Source organism: Vitis riparia, chromosome 9, assembly GCF_004353265.1.
Source record: "Vitis riparia cultivar Riparia Gloire de Montpellier isolate 1030 chromosome 9, EGFV_Vit.rip_1.0, whole genome shotgun sequence".
NCBI classification, from domain to species: domain Eukaryota; kingdom Viridiplantae; phylum Streptophyta; class Magnoliopsida; order Vitales; family Vitaceae; genus Vitis; species Vitis riparia.
The window spans coordinates 13,626,953-13,648,683 of record NC_048439.1 but is presented as its reverse complement, the minus strand read 5'-3'; the positions used below and the strand labels follow the sequence as shown (position 1 = coordinate 13,648,683).

Genomic DNA, 21,731 nt, shown 5'->3' with positions numbered 1-21,731 from the left:
AACAGTAAGCCTCATGTTTCTTCTCATTATTTATTATTATAATAGTATATTTACATATACAATCTTTTCCAATGCCTAAGTGAACACCTTGGCAACACACATGTACTTCAATATTTTTTTTAAATCCCACATTTTTATTTTTTACACAGTTCATATATCTACATGTTTTTTTTTTTTTTTTCCAAATCTAAAGCCTACACAAACGATTTATTTATTTATCTTCTAAATCTAAAATTTCTTCTCTTCCATTGATTTTGTTTTCTATTTAATTGAAAATTTCTAAATTTTCCTATTTTCATCCCAAATTAATCTACATTCATAAATTTCCAGTATTTTGATCAAAAAATTAATTTAACAAACCCTAATCTAGATTGAGATATTCCAAAGAATATTTATAGTTTTTAAAACTAATTAAAAAATATAAAATATTAATTTAAGGATTAAAATCTTACCTGAAAAATTGATATTCAAACCCTAAACCTCAAAATCTTCAATCCTATGCTTTCTGATCTTTCTGATCTATGTGTAAAAGGGTTTTCTGAATAGAGAAGATCAGAAAAATATAATTTATATCTAGGGATTTTAAATACGAAAAGACCTTTTTACCCTTATTAAATTACTTTCATTAATTAATAATTTATAAATTACGATTTTACCCCTAAATTGGGTTTGGGGCATTATAGTTCGGGTAATAGAATTTTAATGGCTCAATTCCCATGGAGAAATGGTGGATTTCGGTGGTCATGTGGGAGACTTATGGTTGAAAATCAGTGAAGAAAAAGCAATAAAGTTGGTTGCATAATGAAGATGAGCTAAACATGGCTTGAAAGAACACCAACACATTGTTGAATTTTGGAAGATCCTTAGGTAAGTTATTGAATTTTCTATCTTTGATTTTATCTTTTATATTATCTTGCTTTCCTTTTCCTAATTTTTCCTCAATTGCATGATTTATTTTGATATATTGAATCTAGTTTGGGTGTGGACGAACCCGACCACACATGAGTGTTATTAGAATTGACATTTAGGGAATTGTTTGATAGAATATTGGTTGTTTGATGAGTTAAGATTGTGATTAGGGTAATTTTTTTTTCAACACATTCTTTTGCCTAAATAAGCCATTGGATGATTGTATGATAATTGGCTTTAAATGAATATATTAATTTGAATTCATGTCTCCTTAATTTTATGTTTTTGGTTAATATACGTTTTTGACTTATCACAGTTCACACATATTTGACAACAATGGATGATCACATGTTTAGGCTTGATTAGGCACACACTTAGGATATTTTTTTTAATCATAATTTAAAACCTAAATTAGGACACAATTAGTCTTTGAATGCAGCTATGTCGTATTTTCATATTTAGGGCACCTGAGTTTCATCTTGGTACACTAAAGAATTCATGTATATACACTTACACTTTTCTTTGATGGTCTGTGTTTGAAATTTTATGTATTTTAAGATTTTTTTTAATAAAAATTGTTTTCAACCTTTTTCATAGTCTAATCAATCTTCTAACTTTATTTTAAAATTAATCTTAAGTCATTAGGTATGCAAATTAATTTTCGAAAAGCTAGGCTACGTTATTTTCGGTATGCATATTTGAAAAGGTTTTTAAAATGAATTTTGATTTTGAATATACACGAATTAATTCCATAACTCTGATTAATGGTGTCACTCTTAGCCTTGTTGAGCTTATAATGATCATTTGAGGTAAGGAATTATGGATGAATTCATAGATATTATAAAGAGATTTAGTAAATCACTACATACAAAGTTTTTCCCAAAATTAGTTTTCTATTGACATTCTTAAATGTCCTTTGCACCTTTGAATTTGTAAATTAGAATCCAATCACTTATAGCTCCCCAAAATTATTCCAATGCTTTGATATTGCTCTAAACTTCTTAAATATGTCAGTAGGATCTTGTTTGAGTCATAAATAATTTTTCAAATAAGGGATAAAAGTTATGCTTTCAACATGCTTAGTTCTTACATTGTTTCGAACTTGGTTCATAAAATTGAATTATTAAATAATATCTTTAATTTCTTTGGACATTTTTTTTTTCTATAAACTAGACTTCTTAAAATTGATTTTAGACATTTATGATTTTTCTTTTTGAGACTCACTGTGCAGGCTTTGTTATGGAACTATAAGATATTTGTTTGATTTTAAATATGTTACTTGTTGAATCATGCTCAATAACTATTTTTTCTATAAACTAAAAATGTTAAAGAAGTTACATGAATTTTGGTAGAATTTTATCTCACTTCAATATTATTTTATTAAGACTATTAATTTAATAACAAAAGTTATAAAAAAAAATTACATTGTTAGTTTCATTAGAAAATTTGCAAAATGTTATCAAACATTGTTTTTTTCAATCATATTTTACACTGTCAGTGTCATAAACATCCATACATTAACATCCAAACATCCATAGCATCCACACATAAACATCCAAATATCCATAATAATATCCACACATAACTATCTTAGCAAGACATCCAAAATATCCTAAGCATCCAAAATTTATAAAAGAAGATCCAAATAACAACCATAAAGGATAGATCTAAAAGGAACAATCTCAACCCCTAGGCACAAATTTAGCTTCCAAGTTGATGATTGTGACCTCCTCTCCATCAATCACGTTCTTGTACTCCCGACCAACAAGGTCAACATGGATCTCCTGGCTAGATGTTTGAAAAAAAAGAAAAAAAGAAACATGATTAGTGACTTGAGCTCAAATTAATAACAAGAAAAATGATAAAATTATGGTGACAATTGTATATTGTCACCACTAGCCATCCACTGTTGAACGAATAGGTCACAAGGATAAGCCCATCGCAATTAAACAACATTAGTCCCACCTCTTTATAGTGATGCTCGCTCAGTGGATTTCCATGACCTAAGATCAGTGAGATGACTCATCGTCTGTTACATAAACCACACTACAAAAACAAGAACAAAAATCATAGGAAAATAAATGAGAAAAAAAAAACAATGGCAATAGCAAAGAAAACAACAGAAGCTTAAGTAATATAACCCACTCTAAGAGATGCATAATTATAATTCCTTCTCATATTCCTTGCAGTGGGCTTTTCTTTGACTCTTAAAGAAACACAAACTTCCTCCAAGGAAACCCAATCACACCGTTCACACTCCACCTTCAATGTAACAAAAAAAAAATAGTTAAAATACAAAACAACATTAATGTTAAATCAAAACAATACATAAAATTTTTATTTGGAAGAAGTAGTTGATGGTTGTATCATAACTACCAACCCGAGGTTTAAGAAGGGCAATATTCCTCATCTCGGCTGATACAACCAACATAACCTTTGACATATTTCTTTTCTTTGTTTTACCTTTTGTGAATAACAATGGAATTGATACAATGAGGCTATTCCTCATCTCCATTTATAGGAGAAGGGCAAAATGAAGTCATGCCTCCCATTCATCTTGAATGATAACTAGAGTCAACATTTGTAAAAGTAAGTAATTGAAGAAAAGAAACTCTTACCCATCTTAATAATGAGAGAAAACAATGGTTATCCACCATATCAGAAAGCATTGGTTTCGTGCAAGGAGATCGCATGGATGAAAGGGAGGGAAGGAAGGAAACATGGGTTGGTTGTAGAGTCAGGCCTTTTTACTCACGCAACAGAGACACCCTTTTCAATCAAAGTAAAAAGTCAGGCTTCCCTGAGGACATATCTACATGTATGCAGTACCTATACTCCACCACCTTAACCAGTTAGCCTTAAGCATCTTTGTTATTTTCTATTATACCTTAATTATCTCTGAGCTTCCAATAATTTAACAATTTTATTCATTTTTAAACCGAAAAAATGGGTGTTTGAGTTTTCTGTCTTGATTGCTAATGCTAATATTGACAATATTTACTATTATATTATTTCCTTAAAATATTATTTTAATGCCCATTGTAAAATAAATTGAAAATTTAAAATCTACATGTTGGTCACATGGTTATAGATATGCTTGCAATGACCAACTTTTATTAATTTAATAGCAAAAAGTATAAGAAAAAAAGAAAAAAAAATTACATTGTTAGTGTCATCAAAAAATTTGCAAAATGTTATCAAACTTTTTTTTTTTTCAATCATATTTTACATTGGTAGTGTCATAAACATCCACACATAAACATCCAAACATCCATAGCATCCACATATAAACATCCAAATATCTATAATAACATCCACACATAAAAATCCTACCAAGACATCCAAAATATCCCAAGCATCCAAAATGTCTAGATCCAAATAACAATCATAAAGGACAGATCCAAAAGGAACAATCTTAGCCTTTGGGCACAAATTTAACTTCCAGGTTCGTGATTGTAACCTCCTCTCCATCAATCACATTCCTGTACTGTCGACCAACAAGATCAACATGGATCTCTTGGCCAGATGTCTGAAAAAAAGAAGAAAAACCACTAGTGACTTGAGCTCAAATTAATAACAAGAAAAATGATAAAATTATGGTGACAATGGTATACCGTCATCGCTAGCCATCCACCGTTGAACAAATACGTCACGAGGATTAGCCCATCGCAATTAAACAACATTAGTCACACCCCTCTACAGTGATGCTCTCTCATTGGATTTCCATGGCCTAGGATCAGTGAGATGACACCTCGTCTGTCACATCCATCAACTGTAAATAATAATAAAAAAAGAAATCATGGGATGACAAATGAGAAAAAAAAAAAATAGTGGCAATAGTTGATCATGCAACAACCTTAAATCTTCATAAGAGAGTAAGACACAATCTAGAAACGCCCTAAGCTATAATATTTTGAACAAAATTGCCAACTTTAAAATACATAGCCTAATGTACCAACAAATAATACAATTATTGGTGAGTTCAATAATTTGTTTTTTAGAGTCTTTGAGCTTCTTTGCATCCACTATTTTCTCCCAATCAAGTTCTTCATGGTATCCATCTACACCTAAAACCTAAAGAGTGCATTACTAAGAAACTTTAGTAGTTCTTTGAAGAAAGAAGCTACGGAATTAGAGAGCATAATTCAAGTTACAAATATTTTCCATAGGTATTTATCCAAATTATAATTTTATTTTTATCATACAAAATGTGTAGTAAGTAAGAATTAAAATATATTCAATATGAGTAATATGTTGTTGAAGGTTGAGAAGGACAACGTTTAGGCTATGTTTTGTTCCCGGAAAATGTGAGGGAAAGAAAAAAGAGAGGAAAAGTTGAAGAAAAAAAAGTAAAGGAAAATAAAAAATAGATTAAAATATAATAAACTATTTTTATATATTTCTTTAAACTTATTTAACTTATTTTTCTCCATTGTATTAAGATTAAATAATTTCGATTTGCATAAATTTCTAATTAATTTTAATTATATTTGATTTTCTTTCGTATTTTTTATAATGAAACCAAATATGAGAAAATCATTTTTCTAAACATTTTTTTTTCTATCTTTAGTGCCTTCTAGAAACCAAACATAGCAAGAAGATTATTTAGTGTGAGAATTTCAACAAAGTTTACAACAATTTCAAAGCATAAAATGAAAAATAAAAATAAAAAGTTAGAATAAAGGTTTTAATTTTTATTATCTTGTATGTTTTTTGCTAATTTAAAATGAGGTAATTCCACGTTTGAATTTGTTCTCCAAAATAAGCAGGAGCAAAAAGATTGGTTTTTATGTTTATAAAAACTTTTGAAAATCCAAATAACGACTCCCCTCTGCCCTCATCTCCTCACACGATGCCAATAGCCTTCCCTCATTTTCTTTCAAATCGATTTTGATGCCCATCCAAGTTTTTATGGAGTCACGAGCAGCATCATATTGACTCTCACAAACACTACCAGGCACCCCTCCTTGGAAACAAGATTGAGCAAAAAGGGTCATCAAGGAAAAAAAAGTGAATAAGGAATGCAAAGACTTAAAGCTAGGATGGCATATTCCAGCCAAAAGGGATAAGAAGCCCAAGGCAATCCTGATTCTTGGCTCCAGAATAAAGGCATATATACAAGCCGATACTTGCAAATAATCACAAAGGGTTTCAATCATGATATAGAGATTTTATGGGTAGTGAACTATCAGCCTTCCACACTTTCGGCCGGAGAATCGATGCAAATTATTTCCACACTGCTTGATCGCCGGGGTTTTTTATGACATCTTGGCTGCTCTGATTCAGTAGTGTGAGAGGCTTTATGCTTTGACAGTAGAGATGGAAAGCAGTCAACTTCAAAGTCGTATTGTTTTGGTGAGGATGCACCATCGGTTGAAGAAAGAGGAATCGGTTGAGGGTTCGAATGGGAGCCCATCAATGATGGCAAGGCCACACCAGCTTTATGTTGCTCTTCCAAAATCCTTCGCAAGTACTCTCCGTTTTGCTCCAAATTGAGCTGGAGGGCCTTTTGAAGCTGCAGAAGCCAAAATAAAAGTACAGTAGAAATGAAAAATAAGCCTAACCAATCAACAAGCCATGGATCGAAGCAATGTGAAGAAATAAACCTTGAGCTGTTCATGAAGTATTTTCTGAACTTCGACTTGTACGCGCAAAGCTTCTGTGACTTGCATTGCCCTGCCACCCAACCATCGTTAGCATAAAGTAAGCATTTTAAAGGAGTAGACGCCAATTGTGCTTCGGGTTTACCTTTCTATAGGCGTCTCCCTCTCATCAGTCTTTGTAGCTACCTTCCTTTCTTCAGAGCTGGAAGCCTTCTTGTCTTTGAAAGGTGACAACATTGTAATTTATAAATACTCAATCGTGTCCAATCATTAAAAGCAGCAGCCAGATATAATGATAATTGCATGGTCAAGATTTTAAAAGAGAGAGCTCCACCAAATCATAAAAGAGCCCCAAGGACCCTCTTTGATAACTAAATACTCCGAATGTGCCATAGGCCTGCAACTTGGAGTAATTAGCCCAATCCAACTTGGAGTAGTTAGCCCGACCCAATACGATATTTGGATGGACTTGGACAAATTGTTTTGAATATTTAGGTTGACTTTGAGTTAAGTTTTCTCAAGCCAAACTTAATTTGGACTGGATTTTATCTAAGATTCAAATAACTTGAGCCTATAGTGTTTATATCATATATAATATATTCATCTTCTTTTTAGATTTTAGAGAAAAAAATAAATAAATTATAATTATATCATATACTTTTTTTTATTTTTTATTTTTAAAAAATATATAAGTTTGTTTTTTATTTTGATTATTATCTTGAAATTTTTTCTTATTTATTATTTAAATTTTGGTACAAATATATATATATATATATATATAAACTCACTATTAATAGATTTTGAATCATGTAACCTAATTAACCTCACAAATCCGAGTTTAACCTAACCAACCCGAGTTTAACTCGATCAAACTAAGTTTAGAAAAATGAGATTGGGTTTAGCTTGGGTTGAATATCTAAGATTAGAGACCAGGTTGGGTTGAACTTAAATTAATTGTTTCTTAATTTGGGTTGGGCATAGGTTAACCATCAACCTAACCAATCTACCCAAGTTGCAGTCCTAATTAGCCAGAGACGGTTTGATAAATCAAAATTAAAATAATTTATTTATTTTTAATCTCAAATATTTTTTTTATTTCATCTATTCATGTTAAATGAGAATATATTTTACAACCATAATTTTATATTCACAACTTATCTTTCATAATAAATATTTTTGTGGTTATATTATGCATCCATAATATTTTAAATATGAGGGTAGATAGGTAAATTTGATGATTTATAATAAATTTTAAGTTAATTTTATAAAACAACTTTAATACTTAAAATAAAAATTAAGTGATAAATTTTGAATCAACAACTTAAAGTTAACTTAACTCACCCGTCTTATAACAAGCTTTTTGCCCCTAATTGTTAAAATTAATTTACACCGAGGCTCAAATCATACTCCAAACTTATTCACTATTTTGAAATATTATATTAATTTTAAGTTAAATTTTTATTTGTTAAGTGATAAGGATGATCATAAAAATAACAATACTATGCAAAAGCTCTCTTAAATTAAAATCAAACTTCACATTCTATCCAAACAATCAAAAATAATTTCAAAATATCTTTAATAAATTTTAATAATTTGTATCTAATTCATCCATAAGATAATGGGTAATAAGATTATGTGGTTTGGGGGATGATGGTGGAATTGGAGTGTGTGTATGGATGAAAGGATGGATGTATTGATGGGAAGTAGCCTAAGCCTCTAATTTTTACCCCAAAAGAAATGTAATTTTTGTAGGGGAGATGTTCTGCCTATATCTCGAGTTTTGTGCATGCCTTGAATTTTTGTTGAGTACGTGGATAAAGAGCCCATTTGACTATGATTTTAGGAAACACTTATAATATTTCTCATACTATAAAATTTTTATTATTCAAATATTAGAAAGTCTAGAAATATTTTCTAAAATTAGTGCCAAACAAACTCTAAATTCAAAAGCTAGCGGGGGTTTGAAATGGTTGAATTTCATTACAACCTACTTATCGAACTTTTCATGTGTTTTGTCTTAAACCTACTAGGATAGGTAAGGAATCAGGCTGCTGCAAAAATATAGTAATTAAGGTAAGATATTACTGCTATGCTATTGATGAGCTTTTCATCTAGTATGATTATATCTTTTACCTTGTTTCATCTCTGGCACAGCCTTGGCTAGTCGGTATTTCTGCAAATTTATAGGTCCATATAACAATGTAAGTTGAAACAGAGAAGTAGCTCGCTCAAAGATCTGATCCATATTTTTGAGAATAAAATTACCTGCAAGTGGCTCTTCACATGGCATATGTTTAAACCTTCAACATTCATAAGCCTCAATATACCCTTTGGAGTTGCCTCTGAATTTCACATAAGATTGTTAGCCTTGGAAAAGATGGATTTCACAAAAGATTCAAAGGTGATTGACTCACTGTCAGGGCCACCAAGTTTGCTGACTGCATCTAAGAAAAGCTCATGGAGCTCGGGTGTCCACCTTATTCTTTGCTTCTGGGCAGCTGCAGCCTCGGGAACCTGATTATCCATAGGCGGGACCAAAGCGTGTGGTTGGCTTTGGGGTGGGATTGATGAAAAGTTTGGTGCTTGGCATATTTCCTACACCAATTAACATCCAATGAAATGTCCAACTAGGTATATTCATATTTGGATGCATGACATGATAACAATCAACACATGCCATCTAAAATTCAACTGCGTCTATAGATTTGTTGAACATGTAAATTTTGTCCAAGCAAGCAGAGAATGAGATACCTGGGAGGTTCTTTACAATGACAATACCTATTAAAGAACAAATCAAAATCAGGAAAATAGTACTGAGTACTCACATCAACACTGGGATTTTCCCCTTTCTTGCTTACAGGTATGTCTAGCTCTTCAGACAAATATCGCAGATCCAACAGGTCCATTAATGTCAAACTGTCCTTCTCAGCATCCAAACCTTGCAAGCTTTGATCAGAACTTTCCTCCGGGATGCCAAAGAAGTCCTTCATCAAGTCCCCTGAATTCTCTTTGTCATATTTATCAGCTACATCGTCACCCAAAAGCAGGGGAGATTCTGATGAATTAGCAGGAGAAACGCACGGGGGGTATTGTGGAAGAAAGAGTGGATTTCCAAGGTGCTGATGGGTCTCAAAGCTGGTCGAAGATGGAGAATATAAAGCGGCAGGGAACATAGAAGACTGGGTAGACATGGCATGTGGATTCATGACATAAGATCCCATAGGGAAAGGTTTGTGGGACATAGGGCTTGTATTCAAAATATGGTGTTTAAACAGATTCAGTTGTTCAAGGGAATTGAGGACTTGTTCTCTTTGTATACATGGAGGAATACCTGCAGGTGACTCTTTTCCATACAATGAGTATTCACCAACTGATTCAGCACCCAAGAAATTAGGTACCCGGGAGGGGACAGAGTAATGGGTTGGCATCACTTTCTTCAGATTATCCATTTGGTTCAAGGACATGATAGTATGGAGATTCATGGTGCTCAGGTGACAGCTCAATTCTCGTCAACACTGTCAAAATTGAAAGATTAAGCTGTTAGATTCCAAAGTCAACATGTTAAACAAAAACGCAAAAACTGGATAATCTCCATTTACAAATCCACAATAAGCAAAACCACAAGTGAAAGAATAGAAGAGAAAGAAGTGAGACGACCTTGAAGGGCATCAACAACATTCTTGTGCTTCCCGTCTTTATCTGCACCATTCAACAGCCCTCTTTTCCTTCTTCTCATTCATCATAAACAGTAAAATTAGCCATAAATCAAACTAAGAGAAAGCCCGTTACGCGTCTTTATGTCTCTCTCCATATGAGGATGAATAGAATAAAAGAAAATGTTGGGTTGGTGGATTGAAACAAGGCTGCAGATTTGTCCAACAACATAGTTTACATCATAACAAGGACCCCAAGGTTTTGTTGCCACGTGCCACAGCAATTGGGGACATGGTTTCTGTCTTTTACAACCAATACATGAGCCACAGCCAGAGTTAGCCTTGAACCACACAAACAACATATCCGTAGTTTATTAGATAGCCAGCAACCAGCAGGTTGAAGCTTCAAACAATTTTTCAGTGCCTGCTAATTGCTATCTGTCTTGCTTACTCGTATGTTTCTCTTTTCGTTTTTTCCCGTAAAAATGATAATTGTGGTGTTGGAAGTTAATCATTTTCTTAAAGGCCGCTAAGATATTGGAAATATAGCCAAAGTTAAGAACTTTTTGTTTTATACCTAAAAAAAATATTATTAATTTAATATATATACTCTTCACTTGAAAGTATATATAGTCTCATCATATTGTATGAGGTCTTAAGTGACAATATTTGGTGAAGTTTTTGTTTTTTTGTTTTTTTTTTTGTTTACTACAAAATATAAATAATTTATTTATTATATGCTAAAGTTTTGTACAATATATTGTTATAGATGCAAAATTATTAATTGAGTTTTATTTTTTACTAAATTATCATTTCAATAAATAAGAACTTATTTGTTAAAAGACAATTATAAAATATATGCAGTTGAAAAAAATTTAGTTTTTTTTATTTAATTTAGTATTTTATTTGAATTAATAATTGATATTTGTAAAATATTTTAATATTAAAAGAAGTTAACATACTTAAAAAGACATTCAAAATCAAGAAAGTATTTGATATGAAATTAATTAATTAATTATTTCTATTTAAATACATTTTTACATCCATTAAATTTTTTTTATTGTTTATTTTTCACTTCAATATTTTTATTTTGTAACAGAAATAGAAATAAAATCAACAAATTAAACAATTGAATTAAGTTAGTTTAATTTTGTTACCGTTAAATTGGTAAATGAAGACTCTTAGATTTGATATTAACATGAACATCACAACTTCATTGAATCTCACTAGAAAATTTTAGTTTGAAAGACTTCATCCTTTAAACATGTGACATATATTAAAGTGAGACCAAGTCTCACCTATAATTTGTATCGATCACAATTTCTTTCCTAATGAATAGCCTTTTGAATATAATATAGACTTTAGCATGCATGGTGGGGCCTATCAAACTACTAGTCAGTACAACTCATGGGCAAGAATAATGTACCAACTAGATTAAGTACTTTTCATCTATTTGCATATCAAGAGTAATTTAGTAGTGTATATTTTATGTACCTCATTTCTAGACTTTCAATGGAGAGTTCTTTATCTAAAAATTTGACGTGGGTTTTCATACTAGTTTTGGTTCAGATATGTGGGTGCAAAGGTTGCATCGAAGAAGAGAAGTAGGCTAAGTCATCTTACAAATTTTCAAGTTCATATTAGATGCATCAAATATGTGCAACATATTTGATATAACTAATATTTTCTTAAGCAATTGAATACCTTTTATATATATATATATAAATTTACTTGATTATCAATTAATACCTACATGTATGGTTTTGACACAGTTTGATAACTCTTTTAAATAGTATTAGAATAAATTTGCTTAAAAAAAAGTAAAAATATATATATATATATATATATATATATATATATATATATATATATAAATAAATAAATTTAAAATTTTAAAAAGAATATATATATTAGTGGTCCCACAACTCATTAGCTATTCATAATCTTTATATCACTTTCTTAAAGTTAACTCATTTACAATTATTTCTATCTAGCCTTCTCCATAACAACAACTATATAAGATATTGATTGATTTGAAAAATCATCATGTCTTTTTTTATTGGATGGTTTTTTTTTTTTATTCAAAGAATTTTCTTTTATTATTGAAACTTTCAAATCCTTTATGTCTAGTGGTCCTACAATTCCCTATTCATTGGTAATCATATTACCAATCATTTTACAAATAAGTTAATTTCACTCGGTAAATATACTTAACTACCAATGGTTTCAAATTTGTAGCACCCTTATAGAAGTAATTTGTTTTTGAATTTTTTTTAGAAGAATTGTAGGTAAAAATATTTTAGGTATATATGTTCAACAATTCTCTAAAAACAATTTATATAGATGGAATACATTCATGGAAGTTCCAACTAATGAAATTTAAAACCAATTGTGATTTAATATATTAATTTGCACTAAATCTTAGGGGGGTGTGGACCAAAATTAACCCTTTTACAAATATTTATAGCTAGTATATTTGTAGTTGTGGTGTTGGAAGTTGATCATTTTCTTAAAGACCACTAAGATATTGGAAATATTGCCAAGTTAAGAACTTTTTGTTTTATACCTAAAAAGAATATCATTAATTTGATATCTATACTCTTCACTTGAAAGCATAGTCTCTCCATATTGCATGAGGTCTTAGGTGACAATATTTGGTGAAGTTTTGTTTTTTTGTTTTTTGGTTTACTACAAAATATAAATACTTTATTATTATATGATAAAATTCTGTACAATATATTGTTATAGATGCAAAATTATTAATTGAGTTTTTTTTTTTACTAAATTATCATTTTAATAAATAAGAACTTAGTTGTTAAAAGAAAATTATAAAATATATGTAGTTGAAAAGCATTTAGTTTTTTTATTTTAATTTAATATTTAATTCGAATTAGTAATTGATATTTGTAAGATCTTTTAATAGTAAAAGAAGTTAAAATCTTTAAAAATGATATTCAAGATCAAAAGAGTATTTGATATGAAATTAATTTCTTTATTTTTTTTATTTTAAAAAATTTTCACCTTCATTAAAAAAATTATTATTTATTTTTCACTTTATTAATTTTATTTTATAAAAGAAATAGAAATAAAATGAACAAATTAAACAATTGAATTAAGTTAGTTTAACTTTACCAATTGGTAAATGAAGACTCTTAGATTTGATATTAACATGAACATCATGACTCCATTGAATCTCACAAGAAAATTTTAGTTTGAAAGACTTCATCCTTTAAACATGTGGTACATATTAAAGTGAGACCAAGTCTTCCCTATAATTTGTATCTATCACAATTTCTTTCATCAGAAATAGCCTTTTTGAATAGAACATAGACTTTAGCATGCATGGTGGGCCCTATCAAACTACTAGTAAAGACAATTTGTAGGCAAGAACGATGAACCAACTAGATTAAATACTCTTCATCTATTTGCATATCAAGAGCAATTTAGTAGTGTCTTTCTTATGTACCTCATGTTTGAACTTTCAATGGAGAGTATGTCATCTAAATATTTGATGTGGGTTTTTATACTACTCTTGGTTCAAATATGTGGATGCAAAGGTTGCATCGAAGAAGAGAATATGGGTTTGCTTGAATTCAAGGCTTTTCTTAAATTGAATGATGAGCATGCAAATTTTCTTCTCCCTTCATGGATAGATAACAACACTAGTGAATGTTGTAATTGGGAGCGGGTTACTTGCAATCCTACCACAGGTCGAGTTAAAAAGCTTTCCCTCGATGATATAAGACAACAACAAAATTTGTTGGAATTCGATTGGTACTATTATGAAAATGTCAAATTCTGGTTACTAAATGTCTCCCTATTCCTTCATTTTGAAGAACTTCACCATCTAAATTTGTCTGCAAACTCATTTGATGGGTTTCTTGAGAATGAAGGTATGTTACCTCTCACCTTTAAAAATTTTTTTCACTTATACTCCAAACATTCTAAAGGAACTACTAGCATATGTTCTGAAAAGTATTTAGGTGGGGACCAAATGGTCACTAGTAACTATTGAATTTAATATAAGAGCAATTACTAATTATTAAAATTTATAATGTAAATTAAAATTTAAATAGAACAATAAAAAATTATTATTTTAGAATATTGTAGATTACATTAGCCTTATATATATATATATATATATATATATATATAACTGTGAAACCAAGGTTTGGTTAATCTTGATTTTGATGATAACAAAACAAGGTTTAAAACTAATGATCATATTTCAAATGTGATTAGGCAAGACGACTTCCAAAGTGGCAATCCAAAGATAAATCAAGCCAAGGAGAAATCATGAAGAAGAAGACCACCTCAAAGAGAGGAGTTTTTCAAGACCAAAGCTTCTTAAGATCTCTTTGTAAGGTTGTTGGTACACTAGGACTTTCATACATTTCATTATTTATTTATGTACCAAAATTATCCAAGAGTAATATTGTTTTAAATATCTTAAGAATTGGATGATTTCATGTTTTCAACTAAAACCTTGTATTAAATGATTTTCAAACTTGTGTTAAAAGGTTTTAAGTTGAAAAGGTTGAGTGTTGAGCCAAAAAATTGGTTCAACCGGTCGACCGATTGTGCTCGTCAGGTCAAGGACCGGTTAAGGGAGGCCAAAAAGTTTCTCTTTATCCTAGTGGCCTTCTCTTCCCAGTCAAGGTTGAACCTCAACCGGTTAAGGTTTGGTCAAGGTCCGGTTGAGGTTCGGTTGAGGTCCGATTGAGGTTCGGTTGAGGTCTGGTTGAGGCCCAATGGTCACTTTCCCTAACGGCTAGTCAACCGGTCAACCCCTAGCTCGACCAGTCGAACCCCCAACGGCTAGTATGACTTTTTTCTTCTATAAAAAGGCTCCAAACTTCATTGTTTTATAATAAAAAAAAAAAAAAAAAAAAAAAAAAAAAAACCTTCCCAAATCTTTCTTAATTATATTTGAGCCTTGGAAGAGTATTTTTGAGTGCACCATTATTCCAAAACTTGCATATCTTTAGTGCACCATTCAATCCTAGTTTCTCTTGTATCATTTGAGCTTAAAGTTCTTGTGCTAGGATTTTTTAGAGATCATTTTATTTGTAAATCTTTGAGAGAAATTTTCTCAAGTGAGGGGTATCACTTGAGAGGTTGTTCAAGAGTGGGATAACTCTTGAGAAGTGTAAAGGGTGCTTGGAGGCAAAAGTCCAAGAGGGTGAATTAGAACCATAATCCAATTGTAAAGAGATTGGAAACTTGGTTGAAGCTTCAAGATAGTGGAACCCTCACTCGGTTAGGAGGTTGAGGAGAGTGGATGTAGGCAAGGAAGTGCCGAACCACTATAAACTCTCGTGTTTGCACTCTCTCTTCCTTAACTCTTTTAAATTATATGCAATTGTGTTTATTTTGTTTATTATATATTTGCATATAATTGTCTCTTATTTTTGCATAGTTTAAATTTGTGAAAAAGATACCATCACCCTATTTACCGCCCCCCCCCCCCCTAGGGTGATTACCATAGTTTGGATTAGCCTCAAATTCCTAACAATAAGCATACTTGTTATTTATGTCATCATCTCACACTCAACCCAATAAGTGGGATTCAACTGAGAGTGAGCAATTTCACAATTATTAATTATCTGGAACACTTAGGCTCCCATATCCTTATCCCTTTTGCTAAATTGTCTTTCATTATCTTCCATTCCTAAAAAAAGCTTGATTATTATATTCCAAATTGATAAAGATTGGTTAAAGAAAGGTGATCACAAAATTTGACTATTGCTTTCTAATGAGGAATCACCATCTTTAGAATTTCACATTTACCAAAAAAAAAAAAAACATTAAAAAAAATAACCTAGCCTTGGGTAGGGCCCAAGCCTTATTGTTTTAAGCTGATGTCAAGTTGGTTTAACAATGAACAAAGTAAAGCCCAACCCATGACCATCTACGCATTTCCAAATTCCATCCATCCATAACCCATTGTCAGGGCCATAATTTAATTAATTAAACCTATTAGATGGATTCTACATACAATGTTAAAATGAATATAAAAACTTTAATTCAAAACATAATTTCCTTTATTTAGTTAGGATTCAGATTATAGGGGCACAAAACATGAAAATTTTCATGTTTAAATTCACAAAGATCACAAAAGCTCTTTGAAGCTCTATGGACTTTTTTTTATTTCTAACATTTAAACACAAAAATCACAAAATTGAATTAGAAATTTGGATACATATTCTTATATTAAAGACATGTAAGCTTATAGATTTAAGTATGAAGATCTCAACTTGTACTTACATGCTTCTAATTAAAATTATATTACTATATTTTACAAGATTTAAAGGGTTATCAAGTTTAAAGAAATTGGAGATCTTGGACATAAGTGGTAATGAGTTTGACAAAAGTGACTTAAAATCATTGGGTGCAATATCATCACTCAAGACATTGGCTCTTTGTAGCATGGGATGGGATGGATCTTTTCCCATTCAAGGCATGTTATATGTCTACATTGTTTCTTCAAAATTAAGTATAGTATATTTCTAACTTCTAATGTTCCTTAGTTAATCTCTCTTTTGATTCATGTTTGTTGCAAAATTAGCTAGTTTGAGAAATTTGAAAGTGCTAGATCTAAGCCACAATAGTTTGGAAAGCTTTCAACTAGTGCAAGGTACTTTATTAACTTGGTAAAAAAAACTTATGATATTTTGTTATTAAATTAAAGGTAAGATTAACCAACAATTTCTTCTCATTAGTTACTTTTCTTTTGTAATATCATTAAATTTGATATAAAGTAGTCTAAGTCATCCTTTCAATTTTTAAGTTTTAATAAAATGCATCAAGCATGCACAAGATGTTTGATATAACTAATATTTTCATAAGTAATTGAAAACTTTTTTTTTTCTATGAATTAATTAACTTGATTATCAATAAATACTTACATGTATACTATTAATATAGTTTCATAAGTATTGTAAAATTGTCTTACAACACACACACATAAAAAAAATAATAATAATAAATAAATAAATAAATAAATAAATAAATAAATAAAAACTTTTATGCTATGTTTGGTTCTCAAAAAAATTTGAGGGAAAATGAAAGGTGTGTGATACTTTTATGCTATGTTTGGTTCCCAAAAAAATTAGAAGGAAAATGAAAGGAGAAGAAAGTAGAGAGGAAAATTAAAAGAAAAGAAAAAAAAGAAGAAAAATATAAAATTAATTAAAGTGAATAAATTATTTTTATATGTTATTTTGAACTTGTTTCACTTATTTTAATTCTTCAATATAAAGATGATAGATTTGAAAATGCATAAATTTCTAATCATTTTTTATTATATTTTCTTTTATTTTATATTTTCTACAATACAACCAAATAGGATAAAATCATTTTCTTTAATTTTTTTCTTAATACTTTTCAAGAAGCAAACATAACCTTAAGCTATGTTTGGTTCGCACAAAATATGAGGAAAAGAAAATAAAGAAGAAAATTAGAAAGAAAGAAAAAGTGAAGTAAAATAAAAATAGATTTAAAATTAATAAATTATTTTTATATGCTACTTTAAACTTATTTCACTTATTTTAAATTATTTGAATTCATTTCCAATAAATGATAATGGAAATTGCAGAGAAGTTTGCATTATTCAAGCATTGCAATGACTTTTCAAGGTGAAATAAAATATTTTTGCTAAAACGGAGAAAGGAAATACCTTCTTAAATAATGAAACGACCGAAAACATTACCCTAAAATATACATGCACCCTTATTATTTATACAATCATGTAATACTTAACCCAATTAGTGGGATTCTGATGGTCGTTTCTATCTTGGTCTCCAATATTTCCAATTGATAGTGCTCGGTTTATGAAAGATCATAAAATTAGACTCTAATAAGGACCTCAATTGGGCCTAGTCCATCTTTAATGTAACTAGGTGGCCTGAGCCTAAATGACAAACCCAACTCATGAAAACTCATTTGTATGATGGAGCCTAAATAACCAGGCCTTGGGTAGGGCCCACACCTTATTATTTTAAGATGTAGCCTAACTAGCCATTGGATTGAGTAAAGCCCAACCCATTAGAAATTGCCATCAAATACCCATTTTCTATCACTTCTATATGCATGGGGGAATGAAGTGTATTTTATAGAGCTAGTAGGGCAAACCTCATCCTTTTGGAATTATGGAAAAGGTTGCTAGAAAGCTAATTAACCATTTCTATTTTGATTGAGATCATTTGGGTTATAAATAATTCATAAGGAGATTAAAAAAGTTAAGTAATTTAGTTTAGTAACTTGGGTGCTATTGTAATGATTAATGATATGCAACTTGAACACATCCACAAGTGCTTCCTAAATGTACAACTAAATATATGTTACCACTTTAAACTACAATACTTCCATGAAAAGAAAGCTTTTCCTTTCCATTTCTTATTCCTAAGCATGCATCATTAATGAAATTACTTTTGAGAATAAATCCAACCAAATTCAGGTGAAAATTTAATTGTGATGGAATAAATGAAATAGAACGAGTCCTTAGTCTCCATACGATCTCCTCGAAAACGAAAATAGGTGATAAAAAAGTAAAATAAAAACACAGAGATTTACGTGAAAAATCCTAGATAGTAAAAACCACGAGTAGAGGAGAAGGAAATCTGCTATATCAAAAGATTGGTACAAGAGAGAGAAGTTGCGAGCCGCTATGATCATCGTAATCACATGAGAGGAGAAGCATAATCATCATAATCACAGATATATGTGTGTGTGAGAGAGAGAGAGTAATTAACAAACCAGGTCCGCACCTCCAATGGGATCAATGATGGGCTAGGGGATTAAGCCGCAAACCTTTCAAAAAATCTCATAATTATAACTTTACCATATAGGTCGCACTGTGAGCTTTTCGAATCAGACTAAGTAGAATTTGGGTCACCAAACTCTTAACATATAACTTGTGTATAAAATTAAAACAGGAGTCATATCATCATTTCTGATGTGCTGTGAATTTGTTTGAATTAAAATTTCGAAGGTGGATGATGCTTGGCACAAGCATTGAAATACAAAGATAATGGTCTTAATTACCTTAAATATCAAGTGACAGAACAACATTAGAAAGCACTGTGTTATACAAACTGGGCAAGTTGAAATTCTAAGCCATGGATCAGAACTAATTTGGTTATGAGAAGATGACGAAGACATATCTTAGGCTAAAAATTCAAAGAAACGCAATTAGATTACACCATATAAGATAAAGAAGCATTGGTTTCTTAATAATTGCATTTGAGGCGTCAGTCCAGTATGGGTTTGAATTTTCATGGTCAGAAGTGTTACTGGATTTGGCAGTTTGATCCGCACAAGGAGGAATGCCTAAATACTGGGAAACTTGTTCCTTGAACTGGTGGCCTGTGCACAACCCATCGTTACCACTCGCATCTAATTTTTTGCCGAGTAGTTGGACGAAATCAGATGAAAAGTACAACTCACCACTCAGCTGATTTTGACTCAAATTTAGCTGACAAAGGTTAGGAAGCGCCCCTAATTTTGGAGGAACCGTTCCATGAAGATTGTTTCTGTCCAGATAAAGAACAATGAGCTGATCCAACCAACAAAAAGATGGTGGTATTGTTCCCACGAGTCCACACGTGGAGAGACTCAGAACAGTCAGATTGACAAGTGTCCCCATAAACCAAGGCAGTTTTGTGTTTAGAGGGTTGTTTTCCACCAACAAGTACTCTAAACGCTTCAAGCCAGAGAGGGTGTCAGGTATTGGCCCCGTCAGGTTATTGTGGCTCAAATCCAAAAAAACCAATTGCTTCAACCTCCCTATAACACTAGGTATTCTTCCAACAAGCCTGTTATGGCTCAAGTCTATTTTCTGTAGGGTCTGAAGCTGCCCTAGAGAATAAGGCAAGCGCCCTTGAAGACCATTGTAGCTCATGTCAAGGATTGTCAAACTCTTGAGCCCACCAATCTCTTGAGGGATCTTACCGGTTAGATTGTTGTAGCTCAAGTCCAACTGCTCCAGCTTTCTCAACCTACCAAGCCCTTTGGGGACTTGTCCATGCAGGCTGTTCTGTGACAGGCTGAGAACTCTTAGGGTAGTAGTGTCTGCCAAAGTGAGAGGGATTTCTCCGTATAAGCCAGGATTGGATTTGACGACAAGTTGTTCTAAGGAAGAGAAGGAACCAAAGATGGGTGCCGGAAGGAAGACCCTCGACATACGGAAACAGCCTACGATAGAGAGAGAATTAAGGTGAGGCAACTTGAGCAATGAAGCAGACAAATACGCAGTGGTTTTGCAAACTGGTGGGTTGGCCACATCTGGACCAATATGGAGCTTGGTAACATGGAGAATCGGTAGGCTATCATGTCCATGATGAATAACATCACACTGAATACCAGGCCATGGGGTGTGGGTGCATGGATGCGGATGCATTTGAGTCCAGTTGGGGTTGTCCAGAAGAGCACCCATCACTTCAGACAACCCCAAAAACTCTCCAGCTTCCATGCCCGGGGTCATATTCTGAGCTGTTGAGGACACAAGCAAGGCACCCAAAAGGAGAAATCCAACGAGAGATGGAAGAGAGGCCATGAAGTGTGAGAAGAGTGGAAGGAAGGTGCATGTGAATATATGGTGAAGTATTTTCTTTTCTTTTCTTTTCCTTTTTACCTTGTTTCAAGTTTGTCTGTTTTCCTTTTGGGGAAGCATTCAAGTGGAGAAGGACAGAATCCTGAGACTCTGGAATTGATTCCCCACCTGCAGGTTTCTTGACAGGCAGGGTACAATTTTTCACCTTATGTTCCTCATCTAAAGCACGATTTTGGCACCTTCATTTGGAATATAACGAATGAAGGCCCTGTCTGTAAATGAATTTGTTTAAGAGAGGGAGAATGAGTCAAGCAGATGTGTTCCTTCCAGGAAAGAAAGCTACAGTCAAAGTTGGCATTAAAAGGTGGCCAATGAAATAGATGGGACGACGTCCTCGGAGACACGCCCATTTCAAACAAGCTCGGACATCTCCACATCATAAAAGAAAACAAAAAGAATACTTTTTTGAGAATTCTCAGATTTTTTTAATAAATTATTCTTCTATGTTGAACAAATTTGAAATATTTTTAATTATTTTTTTACATATGAAAAAATATTTTTATGAACCTTTTTTATATATAAGGAAAAAAAAATTGTTTTCATATTTGAATTTCCAAATAAAATTTTATTTATTTAAAGAGTTAAAAAAATTCTAAAATATATTTTTAATAATTGTTTTATAAAACATCATCAAATACACAAAATAAAGATTAAATATACCTTTTAAATTCAAAAAAAATTCATTAACTGTTACTCAAAAATAAAATTAAAGACATAAATATAAAATGAATCTAAAAAGTTTTAAAACCAAAACTTAAATTTAAGCGTAACTGTTTTTAAAAAATAATTCTAAAAAATAGTTTTTAAAAACTATTTCTACAAAAAGTTTGTTTCAAAACCTAAAATTTTTTAACTTGTTTTTAGTATTTTAAAAATAATCTTTATATCTGATATTTTACTTTTTAAAACAACTCTTATAAAAATAAGTGAAAACAACTAAAAAATATTATCTAA

At 31.3% G+C, this 21,731-nt stretch overlaps 2 protein-coding genes across 2 annotated transcripts; both read right to left on the bottom strand.

Annotated features, from left to right (window-relative positions):
* Nucleotides 1-5,951: 5,951 nt before the first annotated feature.
* On the bottom strand, nt 5,952-10,235 carry LOC117922691 (myb family transcription factor PHL6-like). Its single transcript, XM_034840873.1, has 8 exons — nt 10,170-10,235; nt 9,338-10,027; nt 8,927-9,107; nt 8,778-8,854; nt 8,646-8,685; nt 6,658-6,730; nt 6,516-6,585; nt 5,952-6,424 (listed from the first exon to the last, which is right to left on the bottom strand). Exons 2-8 carry the CDS (start codon nt 9,992-9,994, stop codon nt 6,098-6,100), a joined length of 1,425 nt encoding a protein of 474 aa, XP_034696764.1. The 5' UTR covers nt 9,995-10,027; nt 10,170-10,235; the 3' UTR covers nt 5,952-6,097.
* Nucleotides 10,236-19,233: 8,998 nt separating this feature from the next.
* Nucleotides 19,234-20,710, bottom strand: LOC117922716 (receptor like protein 29-like). The gene has a single exon (XM_034840914.1). The coding sequence runs from the start codon at nt 20,646-20,648 to the stop codon at nt 19,344-19,346; it is 1,305 nt and encodes a 434-aa protein (XP_034696805.1). The 5' UTR covers nt 20,649-20,710; the 3' UTR covers nt 19,234-19,343.
* Between the last annotated feature and the right edge of the window lie 1,021 nt (nt 20,711-21,731).

Excerpts from the sequence above, each read along its gene's own strand:
- LOC117922691 (XM_034840873.1), bottom strand. The coding sequence starts at position 9,994 with ATGAATCTCCATACTATCATGTCCTTGAACCAAATGGATAATCTGAAG. Across the intron at positions 8,686-8,777 it reads ATGTGAAGAGCCACTTGCAG|AAATACCGACTAGCCAAGGC; the intron begins GTAATTTTATTC and ends ATAAATTTGCAG. Across the intron at positions 6,731-8,645 it reads TGTGCCAGAGATGAAACAAG|ACAAGAAGGCTTCCAGCTCT; the intron begins GTAAAAGATATA and ends CACCTTTCAAAG.
- LOC117922716 (XM_034840914.1), bottom strand. The coding sequence starts at position 20,648 with ATGACCCCGGGCATGGAAGCTGGAGAGTTTTTGGGGTTGTCTGAAGTG.